A 24893-nucleotide genomic window follows, 5' to 3' on the forward strand; every position below is an offset into this window, starting at 1 on the left:
AAAGGCGTAAGACATGAAGCATTAAAAATTACCCGACATTCAAGTTAATTGTTAACTCAAAACTCAACTCAAACTCAATTAATTACAAATTTATCATACTTAAACTTAATTAAACTCAATTTGATAATGTAATAATAGAAGATAATATAATATATACAATATTAAATATATTAGTGATATATGTATATGTGGATGACTTATATAATATAAAATTATAAAATTTATATTAAACTTACCAATAATATTATAAAATTTAAATTCAACTTGTTAAATTATTTTAACTCAAATTTAAGCATAATTGAATAAAGCCGAGTTTGAACCGTGTGAATTAGCAAAGAAAAATAAATAAACAAATAAAGGAAGAGGGAAACGTTTCTCAGCTAAAACCCTACACCAGGCGGGAAGAACAATAAACCCTACCTTCGTTTTCTGTCTGCGTGCATCTTTGCTGCTGGGAATTATCCTGAGTAGGTATCACATCTTTTTATCTTTGTGAATTACTTCATTCGTTTGAACTTTGTGTTGTTAATGGCATGCTTTGATTATTCATTATTTAACACTCGGCTTTAGGTAGATTTTTCTGATTTCTTCAAATTTCTTATCTTTTTTGTTGTTTGGAATTCAATCTTGTTCTTAGGGCTCGGTCATATTTTGCACTGATTTTGATTTCATGCATGCATTTTCTTCCGCCCGGGGGGGGGGGGGGGGGGGGGGTTTGGGTTCGGCTCTTTCAATAGTGGACTGAAGAGTGTTTGGGTAGTTGTATCAGGAACAATTGAGTGGAGGTCTTTTTTTTGGTTAACTGTGAAAGTCTTTATTCAAAATTTTGATTTCTGTTCTCTTCATTTTTTTTTCTCGGAAGCCAAATGCATAAAAAGGTTTCAGCTTTGGACATGCCTGATGTGCCGAAAGGCCAGCTTCCTCCACATCTCGAGCTTCAGAGGACTCGCGTTCTCTGTAATGCTGATGCTCCTGTGCACGTATGGTCCCTTTCATCCTCGCCTATTTTTCAATTCTTGCTGCAAATTTACTGTAGTAGGGTTTTATATTTTCTGGGGTATCTCCATTTTTATGACATTTTGGGATTTGCATATGAAGACAGAGACCATACAATACTCAGGAGCATATGCGTCAATGGGAATTGATAACAGTGTACAGTTGGACCAATTTTGCAAGAATTTTAGAGTTGAAGTGATTCGGCTTACAGAGGATGACATGGAGTTTGACATGATTGGTATCGATCCTTCCCTTGCTAATGCATTTCGAAGAATCCTTATAGCAGAGGTAGGTTCCTTCATGACAATGATATTCCTAAATTCTTAGAATTTCCACATAATACTTTTTCGTTTTTACTTTTGAATTTGTAACTTTATGTTTGCATTGTTATTTTTAGTTCCATCTATTCCATTGAAGCTGTGATTTTTCATAGTGGACATGGCTGGTTGGTAGTGGTTCATATGGTTAATTTGCTTTGTCATTGGCTCTTCTTGTTGCCTTGTGATTTGTCACTTTTAGAAACATTTTATGGAATGTTAGAACTACCTTATTTTGCCAGGCTTGATGCTAGAAAAACTGTCCATCTATCTTAGCTCTGAGATTGTTTTTAGAAGCTTAGAATGGAACCATTTGTTAACCAATAGCAGGTAATGCATAATTTTGGAGTTCTTGTACATTTGCTTTGTGAAGTGGTTGGTTTAAATAAATTGGCATGCTGACCTTGTAATTTAATAAGATCATCTGACTGCATAATATTGCAGAATTACCATGTAACATTTCCTGGTAGCATTCATTTCACAATGCCGTGTTATTATAAGAAAAGTATTTTGAAAATATGTTATCGCAGCAGTTCTAGGATTCAGTAAATATTTCTTTAGTTTGTCAGCATGCTTCTCCATGTGCAATCTTGTTATAAGCTTGTTCAGAACTTCAGGTATTTTCTGGAATCTGGATGGAAATCTTCAAATCTTATTTATTGAACTGTTTAGAGAATAATAATGACTTCGGAATGCTGTTGGGAATCCCTTCTTGTTCGAGTTTATTAATTGCGTTTTTTTCCTCATTTTTAAAGGAAATATGCAAAAGTCCATATTCATGAATGTGGTCATTATTTCATCTCTCTGACGACCGTGATGAATGATGGCGTTCGTGCTAATAGATGCTTGCAAGTTCCTTTTGTCTTCATTTTAATTGTCGCTATAATCTTTAGCATGTGCTGTATGGTATCATCTTCCATTTTGTCACCATTTCCCCCCTTTTTGTTTATGTAAATTAAGCAATGAAAGATATTCAATCTGCCCTGAACCTTGCTCTTTTCATTGTTCTTATGAATGCATTTGTATATTATATGAATAGTTTTTGTTTTATCTCCTATCATGTTTATTTTAAAATTTTTTTTATTTTCTAGCATGCATGGTGAGATTGGTTATGCATTTGGCATGAATTCTATGGGCAGGTTAACTGACTATTTGTTAATGTGGTGAATTATGTGCACTCGTTCTGCATTCAGGTTCCAACTATGGCTATTGAAAAGGTTCTCATAGCAAACAATACATCAGTCATCCAGGATGAAGTGCTTGCTCACAGGTTGGGTCTTATTCCAATCAGGGTAGACCCAAGATTGTTTGATTACATGTCAGGTAAATCTCAATATTTTTCAATAATACTTTTTGTTAGTATAGTATTCTGTGTCTCTCCTCCATCCCATGACTCCCCACGACTCCCCTGGCCTCCCCAAAAGAAGGGAAACAAACCACATTTTTTTGAATAATAAGTTGCACTTTTCCTCTTGCAGAAAATGATACACCTAATGAAAAGAACACCATTGTTTTCAAACTCCATGTTAGTTGTGAACGACGTGGTCCTCGTCTCAGTGGTACGCTTTTGCTTAATATGCATGGCTTCTAAAGCTGATTTTCTAGTTTGTCTTCAAGTAGATTATTCTATCTTTCAACTGTTGTTTTTTCATCTTATAATGGTGACATTTGTATGGATATTCCAGTAAAATCAGATAAACTGGAGTGGTTACCTATTGGAAGTGAGTTTCCGTTGGCCGTTGAAAATCCAACTTCAAGTTCAACCTCAAGACCAAAAACCTATACTTCATTCCGCTGCCGCCAAGACTCCCTGCCAGAATTTGCCAACAATCCTATTTGTCCTAAGAATCCTGATATTATTATTGCTAAACTTGGCCCAGGCCAGGTAACATTCGTATCTACCCATCGTTCTTTCTTTCCCTTCTTCAATCAGGGATTTTGGTTGGGGGGGAGGGGCAGATTTTTAAAACAATTTTTCAAAATAATTTCCTTAATTATTTTATGAGTCTGTTTTATAGCAGGCTTAGTTAATTCACCATTAATACTTTATTTGAACTTGTTTTTCCTAATCAATATTTTAGGCATCTTACAAACTACTTGTTTTCAAATTCTTAACTAGATTTAATGGTCTGTCACATTCTTTTATAAAAGCTACAATAATTCATTTGAAGTTGTGCGGTTTAACTTGGATACCTGTGTGTCTGTAAATTCTACATGCTTGCTTGTCCTCAAAACTTTGCTACATATTCAGAATGATTATGTTACCATTTGGGAGCATATTTGTGCTTGTGTTTCCTCTTACTTCCGTTCCTTTGAGTGGAGAATTTTAGTACCTCCCTGAAAATTCCAGTTCTTTTACTCATCACTGCTGAAATTGCTCTCTTCAGTCTAATAGTCTAAGGGCTTTGTATTGGTTAAAGTTCTCTTTAAACATCATTAAATACTTCTTCTTTTGCAGGAAATTGAGCTAGAAGCCCTTGCTGTTAAAGGTTTGGGTAAAACACATGCGAAATGGTCCCCAGTGGCCACTGCTTGGTATAGGATGCTTCCTGAGGTAATAAAAAAATGTTGTTTTTTCACCGACCACATCTGAACTGGAACTTCAAAATCACCCCTCCCCCCTCCTGAAAGTTGAAATATATACCAAGTTACCAACTCTGAAGAAGTAAAAACCCCTTGTAGGTTGTCTTATTGCAAGAAGTTGAAGATGAGAAGGCTGAAGAACTAAAAGAGAAATGTCCAGTCAATGTATTTGACATTGAAGATATTGGCAGGGGTAACATCATTTGTTTCACTTCTATAATTATTTTCTATGTGTTGGATTGAGAAACTGATGGTGGATGCTTGCTTTTCTATTGTTCTGCAACCTGCTATATGTTGGACATATTCTGGTACTTTAGCTTGGATTTTCCTAATGGGTCAGTTGGCTGCTAAGCAGGTAAGAAGAGGGCAACTGTAGCAAGACCACGTGCTTGCACACTCTGTAGGGAATGCATCAGAGGGGATGAATGGAAAGATTATGTGGCATTACGACGTGTTAAAGATCATTTCATATGTAAGTATTAACCTGCTGTGTATTATGAAATCAACTATAGAGAATGTTAGACTGCCACTTTACCTAAAATCTTAAGCTATTAGGTTGTGGACCAACAATGCATATCAATTCTTAACACTCCCCCACATGTGCAGCCCAACAGCATGTGGAGAGATAAACAAACAATGACTAGCACCCATATTGAGGGAGCATTAAATTTTTTTTTAACAAACTTACATTAAATGTGGGCAGCAAGACTAGAACTGATGACCTCATTGGTAATTAGCTCTGATACCATGTTAAATTACCACTTTATCTAAAAGCTTAAGCTATTAGGTTATGGGCCAACAATGTATATCTAGTCTAACAGAAAGGATGTCAATTACATTAACAATTACCTTTGAGTGGTATAGCTGAATTGTCTTAATTGGAAGCTCATCTCATACACACATTGTTAAAGTTGAAAAAAATAAAAATAAAGCTAAATGGTCAATTCATATGTGGATTATGTAGGTTAATAAAATGTGCATTTTGGGATAATTACATTGCAGACAAACTAATCACCTAGTGAACCAATTTAATGCCAAGAAAGAAAAAAATGAAATTTGTTTGATGCTTGAATGATCTGCGGATTAGTACTTTTTACCCTTTGGAAACTCCTATTACTGTTTCTGTTAGGGATCAAGCTACACTGGAGTTACCTAAAAGTTGCATTTTGCTTGTCGTCAAGGCAATATTTCCAAATTATATTTTCTGATGGAAAGCAATATCCAGGCTCCCCAGCTACCTGAGAGCAACTGATTTTACCATTACAGTCCATAAATATGTGATGTGCGTGTGAAATAGAGGCTAGGTACTATGTTTTCTTCTATTCCTTATTCAAACTAGTTTTGAGTCTTTTGACAACCTTTCAAGTGTAAACTTTCAGTTAGCTCTGGAAATTCTCTCTCTCCACCCCCTTCCCTCCAAACAGGTACTGTGGAAAAAAAAATATCCATGACCATGACTAGAACAATAATGCCTGTCACAAGAAACAAGGATCAAGAACACCCACATTGTTCTGAAACAACCTCAATGCATCACCGAGGCTATACAATGATGTCCAATTATCCCAACTGTACAATTTGAATAAATTTCAAACTCATTAACTTCGAACACTGTGCCAAATACCTAGAAATGCCTGACAATTTTCATCCCTTAGAAAATTTTTTAAAAATTATTATCAGTGAATATATTTATTTTACTTTAAGACACCAAGGCGGAGTCGCCCGTGTAGAGGTTACAAACACTTTAAAGCCTTTAGAAACCTCCTCTTAGCCATAAGCACAAGATTGAGACCCAGGAGCATTTGAGGCTTTCCTCTATTCTTTAATGAATCCTGATATTTCTTTCTTTATAAACCAACCAAGAAACCATTGAAGGGACAGCATCCCAAATGTCTTCAGCCTTTTCTCTACAGACTGATCCTCTCCAGGTAGTTGTTTCTTTTTCAATATATTCAGCAATCACCCAGCAAGCATATTCCCAGAGACATAAATCATGGTCCAAAGAGTTCTCACCCATTTGCAGCAAGGTAGAAGGTGAGTATATGGATCTTTCTTTACAGAGGTGGCCTGTGGCAACTGTGATTCACCTCTTCTTTAACTTATTCAAAGTGAGAATTTTGTCTCATGTTCTGTTGCTTCCCAAGCAAAAAAGGAGATTTGGGGAGGGTTGTCTTCTGGTATTGATCACTCTGTGTCCTAAAATCCTTCTGAATGTCTGATTCTGGCCCAAGAAATTTCCAGCATTCCTTTAATATTTGCTGATGAATTTGTCTTTCTCTGTTGATAGCCTAAGGGGTCATTTGGTATCATTGTAAAAAATGATACAAATGGGAGCTAGAAATGAAAACCAAAAACCAGCAACCTATTTGGTTATCATTTATAAAATTAAAATTAATTAAAAATGCTCATTTTCGTCTTTAAATCAAATAATATTATAAAAATAAAAATAAAAATTATTTTAATTATTTTAATTAACTGTTATACTTTCAAATTTTACTTTACAATAAAAACTTTATTAGACATGACAATTGAAAAGTAGTAAAAGTATGTTGTAATGGACTTTGTTATTATTTTTTGAATTGTATGTTTTTATTTTGATTATATTTAAATTCATATGATCATTTTATTTTTATTTTAATTTAAAGGTGTATAAATTGGTTTATTTTATCCAAGAGAACTGTTTCTAGATATGAAAATTTCTGGCAATAGGTTGTCAAAACCACTGAAAACCGTAAAATTTAGTTTTTAGTTTTTTTGCAAACAGCTGAAAACCGAAAGTGGAAACAGAAAACTAGCAACATAAACAAATGGATTTTTATAATCTGTTTCTTCATTGTGCAAAAAGACAAAATAGAAAACAGAAAACAACAACAATACCAAACAGGTCCTAAACAGCTCATAAGATTGAAGTATTAGTGTTGTCTTATCATTTCAGACATCGTTAAAAAATCATTCCTTCAAGAAGGTTTTTCCACTCCGTACTAATGATTTTTTCAACAGCCCTACCCTACAATTAAATAAGAGAGAGGGATTGAGAGTTTGTGTAGAGAAACAGTGAGGGGGGAGAGATTTTTTTAAAATTTTTAAATAATTGATGCTTTGACCATGTGAAAACAAAGGGAGTAAAGCAAAAAAACAGAGGGAGCAATACCGATCGTTGATATATTTTTGAAAAATTGAATGTTTTTTTGGGAAACTAACTCAGACATCCACTTGGCTTAGTTTTTGTCATAGGGTTTTGCTTTGGTTTGTTCCCTCTCTGAGTTGTTTTTATTTTTACTTTTAGATAACACCTCCTTGAGTTATTTTTATAACAATGTAATTTATTTAAATAAAAATGGAGCCATTTTTTTCACATAATAGTGAATGTTACCATTAAAGAATTGCACTTTAATTTGATGAAAGGGAAAATATTTCCAACAGTTTAATTGAACAATGATGATAGTGATTTAGGCTATGAACAGTTTGTACACTAGAAAAATCTTAAGTAATGAATTTTGGAAAAACTCTTTATTTGTTCATTGTTAGTTTACATCAAGCCCTAATATAGATCACCTAATACTAAATAAGGAAACAATCTCTAGGAGATAATATCAAATCCATAAAACTTAGAACCACACAAATGTAAAGTCTTTAAAAATGATTACATAATTTTAAAAACCCTACATTATGTCTTATGTCTGTGGTAGACATGAAGGTGGTCTTCCTGAGTGTGATCTCCATCAGAACTTTTCAACAAGGTTAGTCTTCCTTCTCTAGACAGTAGTTTGGCAAGGCATTCCAACCTGCAAGTTATTTCAAATTTTTTAACAATTGGGTCCAAATTTGCCTATCGATAAACTTGGCTCTAAAGGCAGCCCTATGTGTGTAATGAGCAAAAAAAACCAGGCCACATCCTAGGATCTCGACCAACCTTTGACTATTTACAATATAAGCAAAGAATTCTTGTGCGGCACCAACAATTCTGAGAAGCCCTTTAATGGCACATTATTGGAACCTGTTAGACATTCAAAGATTTGATTGGCCAGTAGCCTGGTCGATTTGTGTGTATGGATCTTGGACACTTAGTGATAGGGTTCAAATGAGGTTCAAATAGAATTTGTTCATTGTCAACATTTAGAGACTCCTATATTAGTCATCGTTATCTCATTTTTATGGCCGGATATGTTGCTTCTGATTGGTTTAATAATGCAAATATAATTCGAATGCTTGTTAGAGATGTTGCTTTTGGTATGATATAATGAGGGCCGAGTTTATGTTTTCTGAATCTAGACTGTTGGGATTGGAAACTGCAAATAACGATGATACCACTGTATTTGGTCTTCAGTTTTAGTTTCTAAGTTTTCCAATTTCCTAAATGACTAGTAGGATGACATTGGGAAGATGAGGTTTAATGTGATTGCAATTTTTTTTCTTGGTCTAGTTACCATCGAATCAACTGGAGCATTACCTCCTGAAGTGCTGTTCACTGAAGCTGTGAAGATCTTGGAAGACAAGTGCGAACGCGTCATTACTGAACTCTCTTGATGCTTTGATCTTTGTGAAGATAATGCTGGACTCTTGAAGGAGATGCAGGGGCCAAAGCTGTAAAGAAAGGGGTTTATTGTTTTATATGTGACTGTTCTCTGTTTCCCCTCATGTCAGACTCTGACTTATTTTTTCTTCACTAGTTTCAGGATGTGGAAGATCTTCCTAGTTAGGTCAGCTACAATGGGGGCTAAACCTTTGTGGTATTTAAAGATGCAGTCAGATCTTATATTAAATTTGATTTTTGACCAAAAAACATGTTGCTGATTTTTGCCCAGGTTGCACTGTTCAAATATACCTTGAAAATCGTAAATAGAATCTTGCGGTTCCTGGGGTTGCAAATGAGCTACTGAGCATTTGGTTGTTCCCGGCTTAAACTGGGTTGGGCCTGAGCGGAGCTTGGGGACGAAGATGCACTCTTAAGTTGTTTAAGCTTAGTTTCATTTATACTTACTGCTCAAGCTTGTTATTTAGTTTAATTCAACATGCACTTTTGTGTCAAATTCTGGGAATTTAACATTAGCTAACGCTACTTAACAATCATAGTTAGACATTTTTGTTAAAAATTTTGAAATAATATCGGTTAATGCTTATAAATTATAGTTCAATTCTGTTATCTGATTGGCATTTTAGCATATTTCCACTCATTATTGTCCTTTGCTGGGAAAGTTTCCACCAGTGGATTGTGATGGTATAATAATATGTTACATGTTCCACTATTCACAAGCCAAGGCAGACTTGGTATCAAATTCAAGTTGTTAGGCTGCTGAAGTTGTAAAGTGAGCTGGGCCTTGCTTAGTTTGTACCCAAATTTGACCCTTCTTAGGCAAGCCAAGAGGGAGCTGTTAATTGACTGTTTGGTTCATTAGTTGGGCATTGTGGTTGGATTGTAAGATGGGCATTGCTACTGTCGTGGATCATTTTGTTGTAGTACTGATCATAGTTCCATAGTATTGCTTACTCTTTTGGCTGAAACCATATTGTTTTCCTGTGAACAGTACTAATCCCTGTGTCACCCTGTTCCTCACAGTAGTTCCTCCTATTACTTTGGCACCTTGTTGCTAATCATTAATCATAGCTATGCATGACCTTGGTTTGGTTTGTGTGAGGTATTAGCTGTTTTTTGAATCAAGTACTTATTTGAGTTCTTTTTAATAAATACTTATTTTTAGGACATTTCAAACGGGAAACGGTAGCCCTTGAGCGCCATGGTTGAGTAAGGTATATGGCCTGCAGCTTCACAAATAGCACACAATTGTAAATCTAATCTTTCTGAACTCTTATGAGCTACTTAAAGATAATTTTATGTTCTATTATATCACTGAACTCTCTATCCTTACTACAATTTTCAGATTGTTTAGCAACTGCTAAAACTAATAGAGACTTGTGTCATATGCAAGATATTTTAGTATTTAAATTGTAAATATAATCTTTCTGCCCTCTTAATCTGAACATCTCAAGAGTCATTCAATTTAATTTAACTAATTAGTCTCATTTGATGAATTTGTTTACTTTTTAAGAGAACAATAAATACATATTTTGAATCACTTGGGCCATTACAATTTACAATATTTTCTTTTGATTTGCTATTATAATTTTGTTTTATTTTTGAGCCCAAAATCACTGAAAATTATGGCTTGCACTTTGGAGGAAGACTTCTGCTTTTATAAATTTATTTCTTGCTCTTATGATAGTTTTACTTTGCAACCAAAAAGTCGCATGAAGTAAATTTGATGCACTCTCAAGCCTGCCGCTGTTCGTGGATGTCTAGCTTAAATTCTCTTATGTTGTGTTTGGGAGGTTCTTGGATTTGAATTTAGACAAAATTTAATATAATTTTATGTTATATTCTTTTAAATCTAAATAAATGCAAATTCAAAATCTCTCAACACAGTTTTGTCATGCTTAATTTGGTTGAGACTACTTTTGAGCAACATCATTTTGCTTTCTCCACAATCATTTTCCATACTTACCTAAGTTGAATTTAATTTTGAACTGCATTAATTTGGGCTACCTGCCATAGCAAATATATATATATATATATATATATATTATGATTTATTTGGTACGAAAGAATGTAATGGAATTGGTCTTTATAAATTTTTCTTCGGCTACCCAAAAATATTTAGCTGACCATTTTTCAATAATTTTCTATTTGGGTATTGGTATTTTTTTTTCCCAAGTTGGACCTCATAATTTTAGAGCCCATTTAATTGTGAAAAATATTTTTCATTTTTTTTTATTTTTCAAAATGTGTATTAAAAAGATAGAAAGTAAAGAGCTTGTTTAGTTGTGTGAAATAATTTTTTAAAAAATTTTTGTTCTTAGATTTCAAAATAATTATAAAAAGAACACTATTTTTAAATTTTCTAAAAAATGACATAATATTTGAGATCTTGAATTTGGAAGAAACTCAATAAAATTTTATTTTATATTTTATTAGAATCTATACAAATTTAAATTCAAGATGCAAATTCAATGTTCCCAGATATAGGGTAAGAACTTTATAAACTCTGAAAACAACAAAAATGTTCTTCAACTTTTCTACACATTTTGAAAACAATATGACATTTATGTAATTATTCCAAAACTTAAAAAAAAAAAATAAAACTATTTCCATAAGTAAATAGTAACTAATTTTTATTTTATTTTATTTAATTTTTGAATATAAATGTTGTACAACTAGAAAAGTAGTTCAATTTTTAATATATTTTTTAAAAAATAAGATAAAAATAAAAATAAAAATTATTTTCCCCAACCCAACTAAAAAACCCCCCCCCCCACCCCCCCCCCCCCCCCCCGCGCCCGCCCTGCGGCCGTCATATCAAAATCTTGCCCACTTACCCCCGGGCACTGGCTCGGGTGGCAAGGGCGACCCGGCTGAGCCTGTGACCCAGGTTAGCTGCTCGGGATCGATTCCTGCTGCCTTGAGCAAATCCCGATTTACCTCCCTGCAAGATCTTGGGGTGGGTTCTGTGGGGCTTGGGGATTAGTCTCGCTGTGATGCATCCCAGGGTAATTTAGTAGATGCCAACTGGGGACACTCGGACGATATCCAAAAAAAAAAAAAAAAGCTTGCCCACTTAGAAATGGAATCAAGAGTACAATTTCAACTTTACAAGTCACTAACATTTAATTTTCTGTTATATTAAAATAAATCAATATTTTTAACAATATTTAATATAAATACAAGCAAACGAAAATATAAATCCCATTTGTTGTTTTTTTTTCTCAAATAAAATCCTTAGTTTAAATAAATCCTTACTGTGAATGAAATTGGATGAAAAATAGAATCAAATCTATAATTCAATTTCTCCATTAATCTTTTTATATTTTTATTATATTTTATGCTGATTCAATTCCATTTTATAATATAAAACAACCATCACGCCCAATATGGACCTTCCCTGAAAAGAGAGCAGATGATAGATCCCAGTTTCCAAAGCTGGATTTATATTTTTTTTGGAATTTAGGAATGGAAAAAAGTAGTACAAATTGTACGCTCCTATAGGTTTTTCCCTTCAATCAATTAATTAATAATACCATTTATCCATATTTACACTTGACATAGAAAATGAAAACAACTTAAAAAAAAAAAAGCCTGAGGCATTCACAGTAACCCTCATCTATCAGCATTTCATGAACGAATGGTAAATTCTTATTCAGAACACTATGTTGTCACATGGTTTAATCATTGTTTTTAAGAGCACATTTGAATTTAGGATTTCATTCTAAAAAGGGCAGAAATCCATTTGTATTGCCTTCTTTCTTTATCTCAGATAATATTAAAAATGAAAAAAAAATTTATCTTAATATGATTAAACTTTTAAAGAATAAATGTTAGCAATGTGCAAAAATCAAATTTAATCAAAATTTTCTATCATTTGATACTTTTTTTTTTCTTGATAATTGAACATGAAAGATGTAAAAAATTCTTTATCTTTTTCTTTCCTTTTTCTAATATTAGCGAAGTTTCAAAGGGGGCAAAACAAAATGGTAAGAAAAATCGCACATCAAGAGAGTAACTTGAAAACAATGCTCATGAAAATATTAAGACCTTTTAATAACTTTGAAATAAGTAGAAAACAAGGTGTTCTGTTTTGTTATTTTTTGACAAACTGAAAAAAAATAAAATTTGAGAAGGGTTCAGAAATGAGTCCTAAAAGCATTATTTTTTAGTAATGACATTTAATGCTGATACGAAATGAAATTCACAAATAAGTCAATTTAGCGACCCATGAACTATGTCCAGAACAAGAATGTTATATTCAAGCCTTAACCTGACACAGAAGATCAAAAAAATTGGTCTCCATTAAATCCCACCAATAAACTTAGGGAAGAAAAATAAATAAATAAATAAACCTCAGCCTAGATGTAATGTAATTTTAATACAACAACAAAAGCATCCAAATAATTTCAAAAATATGGAAAGCTCAAAACTAGCGTAAAGCCAAGGCCTTGTTTTTCTTATTTCCTCTCTTTCTCGAACTAGTTTCAGGCCCTTCTTCCTCTTCAGCCTTCTGCTCTGCCTCCAATACGGCCAACTGCAAGAGAACAAAAAAAAATTGACCTTAAATATGTCTAATTTCTGTGCGGCTGTCACTGTAATTCTTTTGACACAGGGTGGTAAGTTTACCTCGTCAAGGATTGGCTTAAGCTCCCTGTATCGAGCTTCTGCAAGATCAAAACCATCTTTTCGGAGTTCCTGTAATGCCAAAGCAACTACATAACATACTCTATTACATTCACATTGAAAAGTACATGAGAGAAATAGATATAGAGATGGAGATTTTTCTCCCCTTTTGGGTGGTTCTTATTTCTTTTGAATTGATCTCTTCTTCCTGTAGAGGGGAACGAACACTCTGCAGGTGAAACTTAAAACATTCCAATTAAGATCTAGGGGTGGAACAATTCAGCAATCCGTGGTTAACCCAAGAAATTTGACCAAACTATGATCTCATGCAGCTTGGGTAGTTAGAAGGCAAATCCTCAATCTCTTCTTTGGAAGATGTGGGTTAAACCATAAGATCATAGCTTGTTTGGTTTGCGGAATAACTATTCCTTGGAATAAGGAATATAGGTGAAAATTTTGGGAATATAGGTGAAACTTCTGGGAATGTAGGTAATAACTATTCCTTGTATGTTTTTATTTCATTCAACATGTAATATGAAAGGAATAGACATTCCCATAGTGAAATTTGAAAATAGTTATTCTTCTATTTCTTGTTATGGACCCACAAAAAATTCACATTGTTATTTGCCTTATGGTGTCAACATAATTTTTTGTATAACTAATTGTAACTAACCTATTATAACTAATCTATTCTTAGGAACAAATATTTCTGTGAACCAAACGTAGGGTTAGCTGTTAAAGATATAGAGGCACACTAAGGCACATAGGCCACTCAGATCCCAAGTGTGAGGCATGAGGTGAAGGTTGTATAGAAATCCCTATATAATGGATTCTCAATTCATAAGCACATAGCACTGATTACTTGAACTCAAAAATGCTAAAAAAATTCAATACTAGAAGAAGAGGAAAGTAAGGCCAGATCCTGAAAGAAGAAGAGTCTTTGCAATCTATAATCTGCATATGGACTCTTATGAGGATTCCATAACATCAGAATCCTTCCAGCACCATGACAATCGAAGTTGTTAAACTGTTTCCAATTCAGCAGCTTTTTATTCATAAGGTTTTCCAGCTTGTCCACTGATAATTTGGTTTCAAGTACACCAAACACATCAATTTTATGCTTTCTAATGGAGTTAATCACTCCATTTTGTTTAAGGGGTTTGTTCAGACCCCTTATGTTCCAGGTAGCTATCTTCATGATCTGGTATGGGGTACTGTACCCCCCTTCCCAGCTGGTTGTTTGGTTTGGTTGTTCTTCTTGAACTTCTTTTTGTTTTTAACTGGAATAAACTCATCCTCATGGGTTTTACCTTCGTCCTTCAGAGCTTTGATATCAGGGCATGAGCCCTTTCCTTTGTCTATCAGTAGGTCAGTCCCCTTCTCTGCAAGACCTGCTGAAGAAGCTTGAGTATTACCCTTCACTGTTACTGCCTCTCTGGACTGCTTTGATGAATTTACCTTTGTAGGCTTGAGTGGAGCAACAACACTCACCATTGTCCTCTATGTTCTCAGATGTTTCTGGTTCCAAGTGCTTGTCCAGACAACTACCAGATGGGTTATCTGCAGTAGGCTTTGCTACAATAGTGTCACAAGCCTTCTCACTTTCAGTAACTCCGGTTTTTATAAGCACCACAGCCTTCTTGGCCGGCACCTGTTGTTTACCCTTCATTCCACCAGCTGTGCAATTCCCCTTCGAGTGCCCCAGTTTCTTGCAGCCACTGCAGAACCTTGGTATATTTTCACAGCAGATTTCTTGGGAAATTTCAATCCCATTTGGCAGCCAGACTTTGATATCTTTTTTAACTTCTTTGGCTACATCAATCTCAACAAGTACCCTTGCATAAGTAAACCTCTCTCTATTTGTAGTGAGCTTATCAGCATATAAGAGTTTGCCCAGCTCAGAGCAGATCTTGCCAATAGCTTTAAGGGACCATAACTTTAGAGGAAGGTTCTTCAATTGTACCCAAACATCAAATTGAAACATGTCTGGCATGATTCTAAGCATAAGAGGCCTACCATAAGCTAGATAAGGGCCACCTTGTATGACATGAGTCATGTCATCTTTGCATCTGAATTTGAAAATAGTCCATCCATTTCCATGTTGCAAACACTTCATGCTTCTTCAAAAAAGTATGGGGTATTATTGGTGCTGATTTTACTTATGCAGTTAAAGAATTCTTCAGGAAAGGTAAGATGTTAAAGCAGATTAATCACTCTGTCATAGCTTTTATTGCAAAATCCAGTCATGCTAACACAGTTACTGACTTTAGACCCATAGCCTGTTGTAATGTTATCTACAAGGTTATCTCAAAAATTATTGTCAACAGAATTAAACCATGCTTGGACACACTGGTCTGCCCAGCTCAAACAGCATTCATCAGCCAAAGAAGCATAGTTGAGAAAATCTATATGGTGCAAGAGATTGTAAGAAAATATGCTAGGAAAAGAACTTCACCCAAGTGCATGATCAAAGTGGACTTGAAAAAGGCATATGATTCTATTTCGTGGGGGTTTTCTTAGAGGCATGCTTGAAAATTTGAAGTTTCCAGGCGTCATGATTAATTGGATTATGGAATGTGTTTGTTGTACTACAGCATACTCTATTTCCTTTAATGGCAGAATTCATGGGTTCTTCAAAGGAAGGAGAGGGCATAGACAAGGGGACCCCCTGTCTCCTATACTCTTTGTCATTTGCCTTGAGTATTTATCAAGATTGCTCAAGAACCTGGAAGGTAATTCTGAGTTCAACTTCCACCCCAAATGTGGAAGACTTAAGATTACACGTATGGCTTTTGCTGATGATTTAATTTTATTTGCTAGAGGTGATCTCCCATCCATTGAGCTTCTCATTGGGTGCCTTAATAGCTTTTCAGCTTGTTTTGGATTAGTGGCTAATAAAATGAAATCAAACCTGTACACAGCAGGAATCAAGGGTCATGACCTTGAGGAAATCAAAAGAGTGACTGGGTTTTCAGAGGGGGAATTTCCCTTCAGATATTTAGGTATTCCCCTTGCCTCAACAAGACTCAACTCAGTGCATTATGTGCCTTTGATTAACAAAATTGCAGGACTCTTTGGGAGATGGCCTGGCCATACCATATCCTTTGCAGGTAAGCTAGAACTTATCAATTCTGTCATTCAAGGCATTGAGTGTTTTTGATTGTCCATTCTCCCCATCCCCAAGGCTGTGTTAAGACATGTTGTGAAATTATGTTGGACCTTTCTTTGGGGAGGAAGGAAAAGGCCTCGGGTTGCCTGGAAGGAGGTGTGCTTGCCAAAAACTGAAGGTGGGTTAGGAGTGTTTGATCTGGCAGCTTGGAACAGGGCTCTCCTTACTAGGGCTCTTTGGAACATTCATGCTAAAAAGAACTCCTTATCGACTAAATGGGTGAATCAGGTGTACCTCAACAACCTTAATATTTGGGATCCTACTCCCAAATGTGATGACTCTCCTTTATTGAAAAAAATTCTGGAAATTAAGAATCTAATCCTACAGGACTGTAGGGATCAAAATGCTGCAGACTCTATGATGAAACAGTGGATGCATGAAGAAAAGTTCAGCTGTTCCCTATGCTATAATTTCTGGAGAAACAAAGGGCCAAAGGTTATTTGGTGTAAGGAGGTGTGGAAGAGTGGTTGAACTCCAAAACACTAATTTACTCTATGGCTGGGTATTAAAGGCAAGCTGTTCACAAATGATAAGTTGCAGGGGGAAGGGGTTGACCAATACTGTGAGATGTGCAGATCTGAAAAGGAATCTGTTGAACACCTCCTCTTTAAATGCAGCTTATCTAAGGGACTTTGGGACCTTGTTCGTTAATGGATGGGGATGACTAGATGGATGACTTCTCTGAAAGCTGCTCTTAAATGGATGCACAAATAAGCAAAAGGCACAGGTGTTCAGTCCGTGGCTAAGAAAATCTGTCTAGCAGCTACGGTGTATCACATTTGGTGTTTCTGACATAAAAAGAAATTTGAAAAAAAGATCATCTTATCTAAAGCTGTGTTCAAAGTGATACAGGTTCACATATATAGAACAGTGTATGACAAATTTCCTCATTTTTCTACTGGTTGGGGGACTAGTCACACTGAAGATTGTCTGTAAGGTACTGTTTCCTGCAGTGCTGATTGAGCTGATTTGGGGTGATGAGCAGTACATCCTGCCTAAAGTACTGTGCTCTGATTGCTGGGTTACAGTGGGGATTATGCTGTTTGAGTAGTGTGTTGTAGGGCTGTGTTTGTCTGATATTCTGGGAATATAGACTATGTTTTATTTCTGGTTATGCAGTTCTGATTGTCTGCAATGTTGTGCTTTGGATGCTGGTTACAGAGTTGACTTCCTGCAGCTTCAGATTCTGTATTTCTGAATTTGCAGCCTCAGGTTTTGGGTTGGTTTTTGGAGTCTGTTGGACTCTGCTGTCTTGGCCTTCCTGCTGATACATTTCTGCAGGTCCTGGTACTGCAGCTTTGATTTTGGTGCTGATTGTGCTGTTTGGGGTGAAGTTCAGTACCTGTTATCAAATGGTGGCTTCAGCTGATTTGAAGATACAGTTCTGATTGTGCTGTAAGCCATTTGCTGCTCTGATTTTTCTGTTTCTGCGGCTTCCTTGATGGTTTTCCTTTATCAACATGGATCTCTTTCTGAAGGTGGCTTGAGCAGTTTTGATGGTACCTCTTTGTGCCTTTTAAGTGTTACTTAATTTTGATGTCTTCGACTGTTAGATTAGTTTTTGAAGGCCTTTGTGCCCCTGGGGATGCCCAGGATGAGTGTAATTGTTTTTTTGTGATGTTTGGGAGCCTTTGCTTCCCTTCTCTTGGGTATGCCCAGAATTTCTGTACATATCCATTTTTTATCAATATATTTTACATTTACGGATCAGAAAAAAAAAGGGGGGGGGGGGGGGAAACAGGAAGCAATGAGGCAAAGGAGAGCAGAATTCAAAGTTTCAAACTGGTTATTATCGACGTATTGATGCTGGGAGGGAGAGAGAGATTTCAAAACCCAGGAGTGAGGCACTGACCTAGGCAGGGAAAAAACAATCTGATTGTCAGAGAAAAAGAATATGAAGAAGAAGACACAAAAAAAAGGCAAGGGGGGCATCGAGGGAAAGAAGAGTTTAACCAGGTTATGATAGAAACAAATAATGGGGAAAAGAGAAGCAAAGCATAAAACACAATGCAAGCAGGAGAAAAAACGGAGTTTATATGGTTGTAGGAGGGAGGGAAAAGTTCACACCTCAAACCCTAGGCAGCAGCAGAAGGATTTCAACCAAAAATATTTACGAGGCATGCTCACTTTGTGCCTACACACTTGAGGCTTGCACCATGTTGCACCCATGAAGGTGGTTTGGTCCCAGGTGACCTCAGGCACTAGCTTCTGCATCTCACGCTTAGGCATACCCTCAAGTTCACCTTTTAACAACCATGCCAGACAGAGGGCTTGTTAATTATTTATTTGTTAAATTTTTCCATTCTTTTCTCCAATCCATGGAGAGTTACTACAAGCACTCGCAAATTTTTGCACCAGCCTTAAATGACTGATTTGACTACAAAGCAATAACAAATGGAGAAAGAAAAATCACAAGATAATTTCATCATATGACAAAATAGAAATAGAACACCATCAGGTGCAAATCTGGGAATTATGCACTACACAGATTCAACACAATCTTGTTTGAGATCCAAAGTAGACTACATTGACATGCGAGCATCTATTGAAAAAGCGAAACTCCAAATTGGCGAGAAAGCCACCCAAGATAAACAAGTTTGTGTAAGCAGCTTTAAAAATGATCCAGTTAGCCAAACTGAACAAACTGATCGCCAGATCTAAATTACAAGAACTACTTCTTATAGTTCACTACTAATTTTGACACAGCTTAGGGGAGAGCCTTGTTTAAATAAGGTTGATTTGAATTTACCATTTCTACCTCTATAGTTTTTTGGTAAAATGTGAACATTCTAATAGAATATATGGGAGTTGGTTTTGGCTTCAAAACATAATGGCCAGGTCGCAACTCTTCAGCATGGAAGCCAAAACCAACGGAACTCAGAAGACAATGAAGAAAAAAATGAGGAAAGATTAACTAATGGCTGAAGGAGAAATCGACTTGAAAAAAAAAAGAAGAAAAAGAACAGACCTTTCCAGTATGTTGAGTATGTTCATGTGCTGCCATTTGCCAGTACAAATTCGTACGCTTGTAGAATTCTCTCAAGGATTCTCCAGGCTTCACCGAAAAAGATACGACACATGAAAAGAAAGGGGAAAATTGATTAGAGCATCAGTTTATAAAACTGGCAGTACAAGCCTAGAGCTGCAATTAAGTGCACAATGCAAATCTAAACAGAAATCATTGCTCTTCCAAATTCCAATAGATGCTCGTGGTGTCAAACATTCTTAAATAAGAATCTAGGATTCTCCCAGAAAACATATCTATGGAACGACTAGTATAAAAAGGTACCATTGGCGTCCTCTGTGAATCTGAAAGGCCAAGATTAGCTCTGATCTGCTCTATTCGGGCCCGTTTCTCCTTTCTTCTTAGTGTCTTTCCCTCACCCCTTATTATGGCAACAGCATCTCCCGTTTCAATTGGTTTAGCACCATTTGTAGCCTTTAGTTGAAGACAAGTAGGAGAAACAAATCAAATTGACAGAAATGATGTGATTTTTCTTTAAAAATCATGTCTCTTTTGCGGCAGAACATCTCCAGTCTCTTCAAAATATATTTTTCCTTTTGTTTTCCGGCACGAAGAAGCAAATTCTGTAGAACAACAAGAACCCTTGCACTTCAGCACAAGGGTGAACATGGAAGTAAGAATCAAACCTCTGCTGCTGCATCTTCATCATCAGTCTCATCACTGTTGCTTCCACTATTGCATTCCTCATTTTCACTATCATCTTCGTCCTCATCCTCATCTTCCTCCTCTGAAGCTTCTACCCATTCAGATTCAGATGCCTGGGTTAAAGAAGGAAAACAGTCAATCAATCTGTAAAGCAGACAACACTCTACCATGTATATCCAATAAAAATGATTGCATTGTTTCAATATCATTAAACAATTTAGAGTCGAAATTTCAAAGGCCTAATTTATCATGCAGAAAGCATGAACTTTTTCCTTTTTTTTTTTTTCTAACATATTTATGATTGAAAGATATAATCAATATATAATAATTTACAATATCAAACCTTTTTTTACCTATGAGATTTTTTCTTTCAAATAGAATTGATTTTGATAGAGAAGAGATGTAATTCACTCTTGAAATCAATATGTAATTCAGTTTTAAAATTAATTTCCATCTTTTTTATAGTGTATAATACAAGGAAGATTTGTCTATCAACCGAAAGAACATCAGGAGTCATATTTCCCAATTCCCACCTTTCACCAACCACACACACACCCCTTTATCACATGTATATGCTAAGCCCCGTGTTCCTTAGTGGAGAACAATGTAAAATGGTGAATTCTACATTAATTCTAAAATACAACAAAAAACTCAAATGATTTTCCTAAAAAAACTGACATTTTTAAGCCAAAATGGCAGATCCCAACAAAACATCCTTTCAGAAGTTCCAAAGCACAGTTACACATCTCCTATAACATAAAAGAGAGTCTTGCCAATTTTCTACCACTCTCTTTTACACAGTCCCAGGGGCTTGAGAAAAGGAAGTGGAAGAGAATGGTGGATCAAAAAATAGGACAGGAAGTTAAAGCTCCAAATAAGCGCAGCAGAAGGTAAATGGACGGCATTTTAAGGCACATGAAGACTTCTCTTTCTAAAGCCCCGCTAAACCACAAGAAATATGAAATGTGAGCATTACTAAGGAAAAAATGTTACAAACCGGTATGATGCACTTCCACTCGTCAAGTTTGCTGAGATTAAGAGTATACAAATCATCGAGTGTAATTTCTTGATCTTTAACCTCCATCATGCCACCATAGATGTATAATGTATCTCTTCCAACAGCCACGCAAGAATTAATACGCCCGCAAGGCTTCACTATCTGTAAGTTGCAACAAATTTAGAAAACAATTATTTGAGAAGAATAAATGCGCAAGAAAAATCTCCTTCATTATATAAACCTCTGGAAGATTGGAATTTTGCACATCAATTTTCACACTAGATTCAGAAATCTTTCCATCGAATCTGGTGGGCAACTTATCGTCATCTACAGTCATGTTTGTTGCCATATGATGAGAGACGTCATCTATGTTGCTTTCCATGTCAGCTGCATCTTCATGGTACTCAAAATTTTCATCCATATCATTTGCCCCACACTCTCTTAGTTCAATTGGACTTATCCTTCTGTCAGTCACGGCATTAGGTTTTTGGTCTGAACTCTTTTTTGACTGCAAAACAAATCCAATAACCAACAAGATGGTATCAAATAACACTGATGTTGAACAAGCAGCTTCCAAATAATGCCTTCATAAAGACAAGAAAAAAATAGTGATAAAAACAAACAAAAAATAAAAAAATTTCAATGAGAAATTATCTCTACTATTAAAACTTGATAAACATTGTTGGCCCACAACCTAAAAAAGTGGTATTCTGAGATCTACTCTTGATAAAGAGAAAGGTAGAAGAATATTTCCATTTGCATATTTTGTCAGTTCATTATACATCAATCCACCAGCAGGAACTATATTTAAAATTGATACAATTTTCAAAAAAAATGCTAGGGTAGCAATTTTACATTAGAATTTAATAAAATTTAAAATTACTTATACGTGCCCTCTTTCTTCAATGCTCTATACTACCTTCAACACTTCTCTTGAATCCTTAAAGTAACCACCACCATTTTTTAATGATTACCTGCCCTTTTAATTTATGCAGAGAGTGTGCCCTAAGCAGGGACTTGGAAGAGAAAGGAGGCAGTGGGGAAAGCAATCATAGGGGCAGTTGTTGCAACAGCAGCAGTACAATATTATGGGGAACACACTACCTTATCTTTGGTTGACTTCTCCTTTCGCAGCTCCAGAGGGTACCTACAATAAGAACAATATTTTCATCAGGCACATAGCACAAATATCACATATTTAACTGTTCTTCATCATAGCACCGTCAAACTTCATTTGCATAATAACCAAATATAGAAAAACAATCTAACATCATTGCTTAATAATGGCTGAACTGAGAAAGCACTGATCTCTTCTTCATTTATAGAGAAAATTACAAGCCTGTAGATTGTAAATTGTGTACAAAGGCTTAAATTTTGATTCCAATAGAAAATGTCAAATCAAGGGAATAAATAAAAGACTAAAAAGTAGTTAAGCTAGACCACTTTTAATTGAGAAAGAAAAAAATTGCCATTAGGACTTACCAGCGATGACAATCTAACTGGAAGCCGTAAAGTTCATTCAAGAACAAGCTCATTATTACATCACCTGCACAGATGATCATGTCAGCAAATAGGAAAGTTAAGGGGCTGTTTGGTATTACGGTCAAAAACTACAGAAACGAAAAACCAAAAACAAAAACCAAAAACCAGAATCATAAACAAAAAATCAAAAACCAGTAACATGTTTGGTTAATATTTATAAAATTAAAATAAATTTAATACTTAATTAAAAGATGCTCATTTTCTTTTTTAAATCAAATAATATTATAAATATATGATTAAAATTATAAAATTGCAAAATGATACACATTAAAAAATAGTAAAATACAATATTAAAAAAAAATTATTATAATTTTTTACTTAATTGTTATGCTTTCAAAATTTAATTTACAATAAAAATTTTATGGGACATAAAAATTGAAATAGTAAAAATACTTTGTAATTGACTTTGTTTAGTTCAAAAGAACTATTTCTAAATATTAAAATTTCTGTCAACAAGTTGCCAAAACAACTGAAAACCATAAAATCTAGTTTTCAGTTTTCTTGCAAGCAGCTGAAAACTGACATCAAAAACACAAAACCGATCACATAAACAAATGCGTTTTTATAATCTATTTCTTCATTGTGAAATAAACAGAAATAGAAAAAAAAAAATTAAGAATAATATCAAGCAGGCCCAACAACCGCATTGAAGATGAAACATTCTATAGATAGCACGAATCCAATATAAAGAGCTCAATCCAACTCAGAAAATTCCTCCGAAGTCTGAACTACTCGAGAATAGTGACCTAAATCCGACTTTATGGTTCTTGATCTAGGAGTATTATCCAATTACATGTAGGTGCAAAAAAAATATTTTCTCAATACCTAAGCTCAACCCTCAATCTGCCTCACCTCATCCTTTCAGAACCTTGATCCAAGACCCTATAGCTTCTCACCAATGCAAAATCATTCATCTTCTTTAGCCATGGCCAACAACACTAGCCAAGTCTTCTCTAATTGTTGCTATCATACTTTAAAATATATTTCATTTCTAATTCTATTCCACGTTACATCTCTATCATCCCTCTAGAGATCATCGATTCAGGTATGCACACTATACAAGCATGCTATTTTAGAACTACCCAACATTTGTACCATAAAGCACACCTGGTCTAAGTTCTAACATGCATTGATGACAACACTACACAAGCAATCCTCCTTTCATGATCAAGTCATGATGACTGATTTTCAACACACATTCAATAAAATGTATAAGACAGAAGTGCTCACAAAGAACTAGAAATTTTCGGACTCTAATTCCAGCTTATGCTTCAATGTCTTATCAGTATAAATCGGGAAAAAAAGTACCAAGGATAAAAAATTTAATGATATACCCTTCAAAAAAATATGACTGTCAAACACAAACACGAGCACTTATAACTTGTATGTTGTTGTATTTTACTTAAAACATAAACAAGCATATACACATGAACACCTATGCATTTTTTTTTTTCAGTAATTCCTATGCGTATTATTATTATAATATACAAACATCAAGAAATGCATAGTGTGGAAAAAGTTAGGAAAAGAAAGAGAGATAATGGAGAAGGCATAATGGCAACCTAAGTAAGGGACCACCATGTCCCTATGAACAAATCATACATAAATTCTCATAGATTCTCTACTCATAAAACAGTAACTAAGTATTTATAGGACTAACAATTTAGACGGAAGGAAAAATCATAGACATTACAACAACAACAAGAATAAGCTAAAGTCCCACTAGGTAGAGTCAGCTACATGAATCCTCCTCTTGCCACTCTACACCATAGAGTGCATAACCTATGACAAATGGAGGGCAGTAATTGCTACTCAACCCAACCTTCCCTTAGCTTATCTTCTATGGGTGCTATGCCTAACTTCCTACTAATGTTTTCATCCTTCAATTTACCTTTCAGAGTCGTATTCCTTTCCAAAATTAAGAGGCCTAAATATTTTAGAAATAATTTTCCTATAGATTTGATATCCCCTAAAATATTTACGAAAATAATAAAACATATATAATTACAACAATCCACAAAAATAGGGGAAAAAAGGCAAAAACAAAACAATTTTTTTTTAATATTCCTAAAATTGGGCACTCAACTATAATCTGCATCCTCCATCATTCCCTCCTACTGGGTGTCCATTCATCAATCCCTCACACATCTTCACGCTTTAAAGGTGTTGATTGTGAATCCATCATAATTCAATCAACCTTTATATTCTTATCTCAGTTCAATAAAAATAAAAAACAAATAAATAAATAAATAAAGGGCAGCCCGGTGCACAAAATCGCTTTGGGAAATGGAAGGTGATTAGGAATGGAAGTTGGTGACCGTTGAGTCAAACAGTAAAGGCTGATAAATGTGAAGTTGGGTAATGATGTGCTAAAACCAAACTGGAATGCCGTGGCTGACTTACAAATTTCCTCCAAATGGGGCAGCATATGTGTACTTGCGAATAGCAAATAAAAATATAAA

The 24893-nt window shown here is 35.1% G+C and overlaps 2 protein-coding genes across 7 annotated transcripts in view; one reads left to right on the top strand and one right to left on the bottom strand.

The window, feature by feature from the left end:
- The first annotated feature begins 320 nt into the window (after positions 1-320).
- LOC131159487 (uncharacterized) lies at positions 321-9017 on the top strand. 5 transcript variants are annotated; one of them, XR_009137806.1, is made up of 11 exons: positions 321-471; positions 863-980; positions 1099-1284; positions 2507-2636; positions 2792-2872; positions 2999-3198; positions 3772-3867; positions 3996-4089; positions 4252-4368; positions 8317-8593; positions 8699-9017. XR_009137806.1 is itself a non-coding variant. In XM_058114436.1 (10 exons), exons 2-10 carry the CDS (start codon positions 867-869, stop codon positions 8418-8420), a joined length of 1122 nt encoding a protein of 373 aa, XP_057970419.1. In that variant the 5' UTR covers positions 321-471; positions 863-866; the 3' UTR covers positions 8421-9017. The 5 variants fall into 5 exon arrangements, 3 of the variants coding, with proteins under 3 accessions (XP_057970419.1, XP_057970420.1, XP_057970421.1); XR_009137807.1 differs by having other exon boundaries at positions 321-467; XM_058114436.1 differs by having other exon boundaries at positions 8317-9017.
- A 3605-nt stretch (positions 9018-12622) lies between these two features.
- LOC131159477 (uncharacterized) overlaps positions 12623-24893 on the bottom strand; it is a 49189-nt gene continuing 36918 nt past the window's right edge. For both annotated transcript variants that reach the window (XM_058114415.1, XM_058114416.1), the window contains 9 exons: positions 22372-22435; positions 21994-22036; positions 21131-21397; positions 20890-21051; positions 19874-20005; positions 19512-19661; positions 19191-19277; positions 13057-13125; positions 12623-12964 (listed from right to left, as the gene is read on the bottom strand). In XM_058114415.1, the coding sequence (XP_057970398.1) occupies positions 12860-12964; positions 13057-13125; positions 19191-19277; positions 19512-19661; positions 19874-20005; positions 20890-21051; positions 21131-21397; positions 21994-22036; positions 22372-22435 (1079 nt within the window). In that variant the 3' untranslated portion in view covers positions 12623-12859. The remainder of the gene's footprint in view (positions 12965-13056; positions 13126-19190; positions 19278-19511; positions 19662-19873; positions 20006-20889; positions 21052-21130; positions 21398-21993; positions 22037-22371; positions 22436-24893) is intronic.

Source organism: Malania oleifera, chromosome 7, assembly GCF_029873635.1.
Source record: "Malania oleifera isolate guangnan ecotype guangnan chromosome 7, ASM2987363v1, whole genome shotgun sequence".
NCBI classification, from domain to species: Eukaryota; Viridiplantae; Streptophyta; class Magnoliopsida; order Santalales; family Ximeniaceae; genus Malania; species Malania oleifera.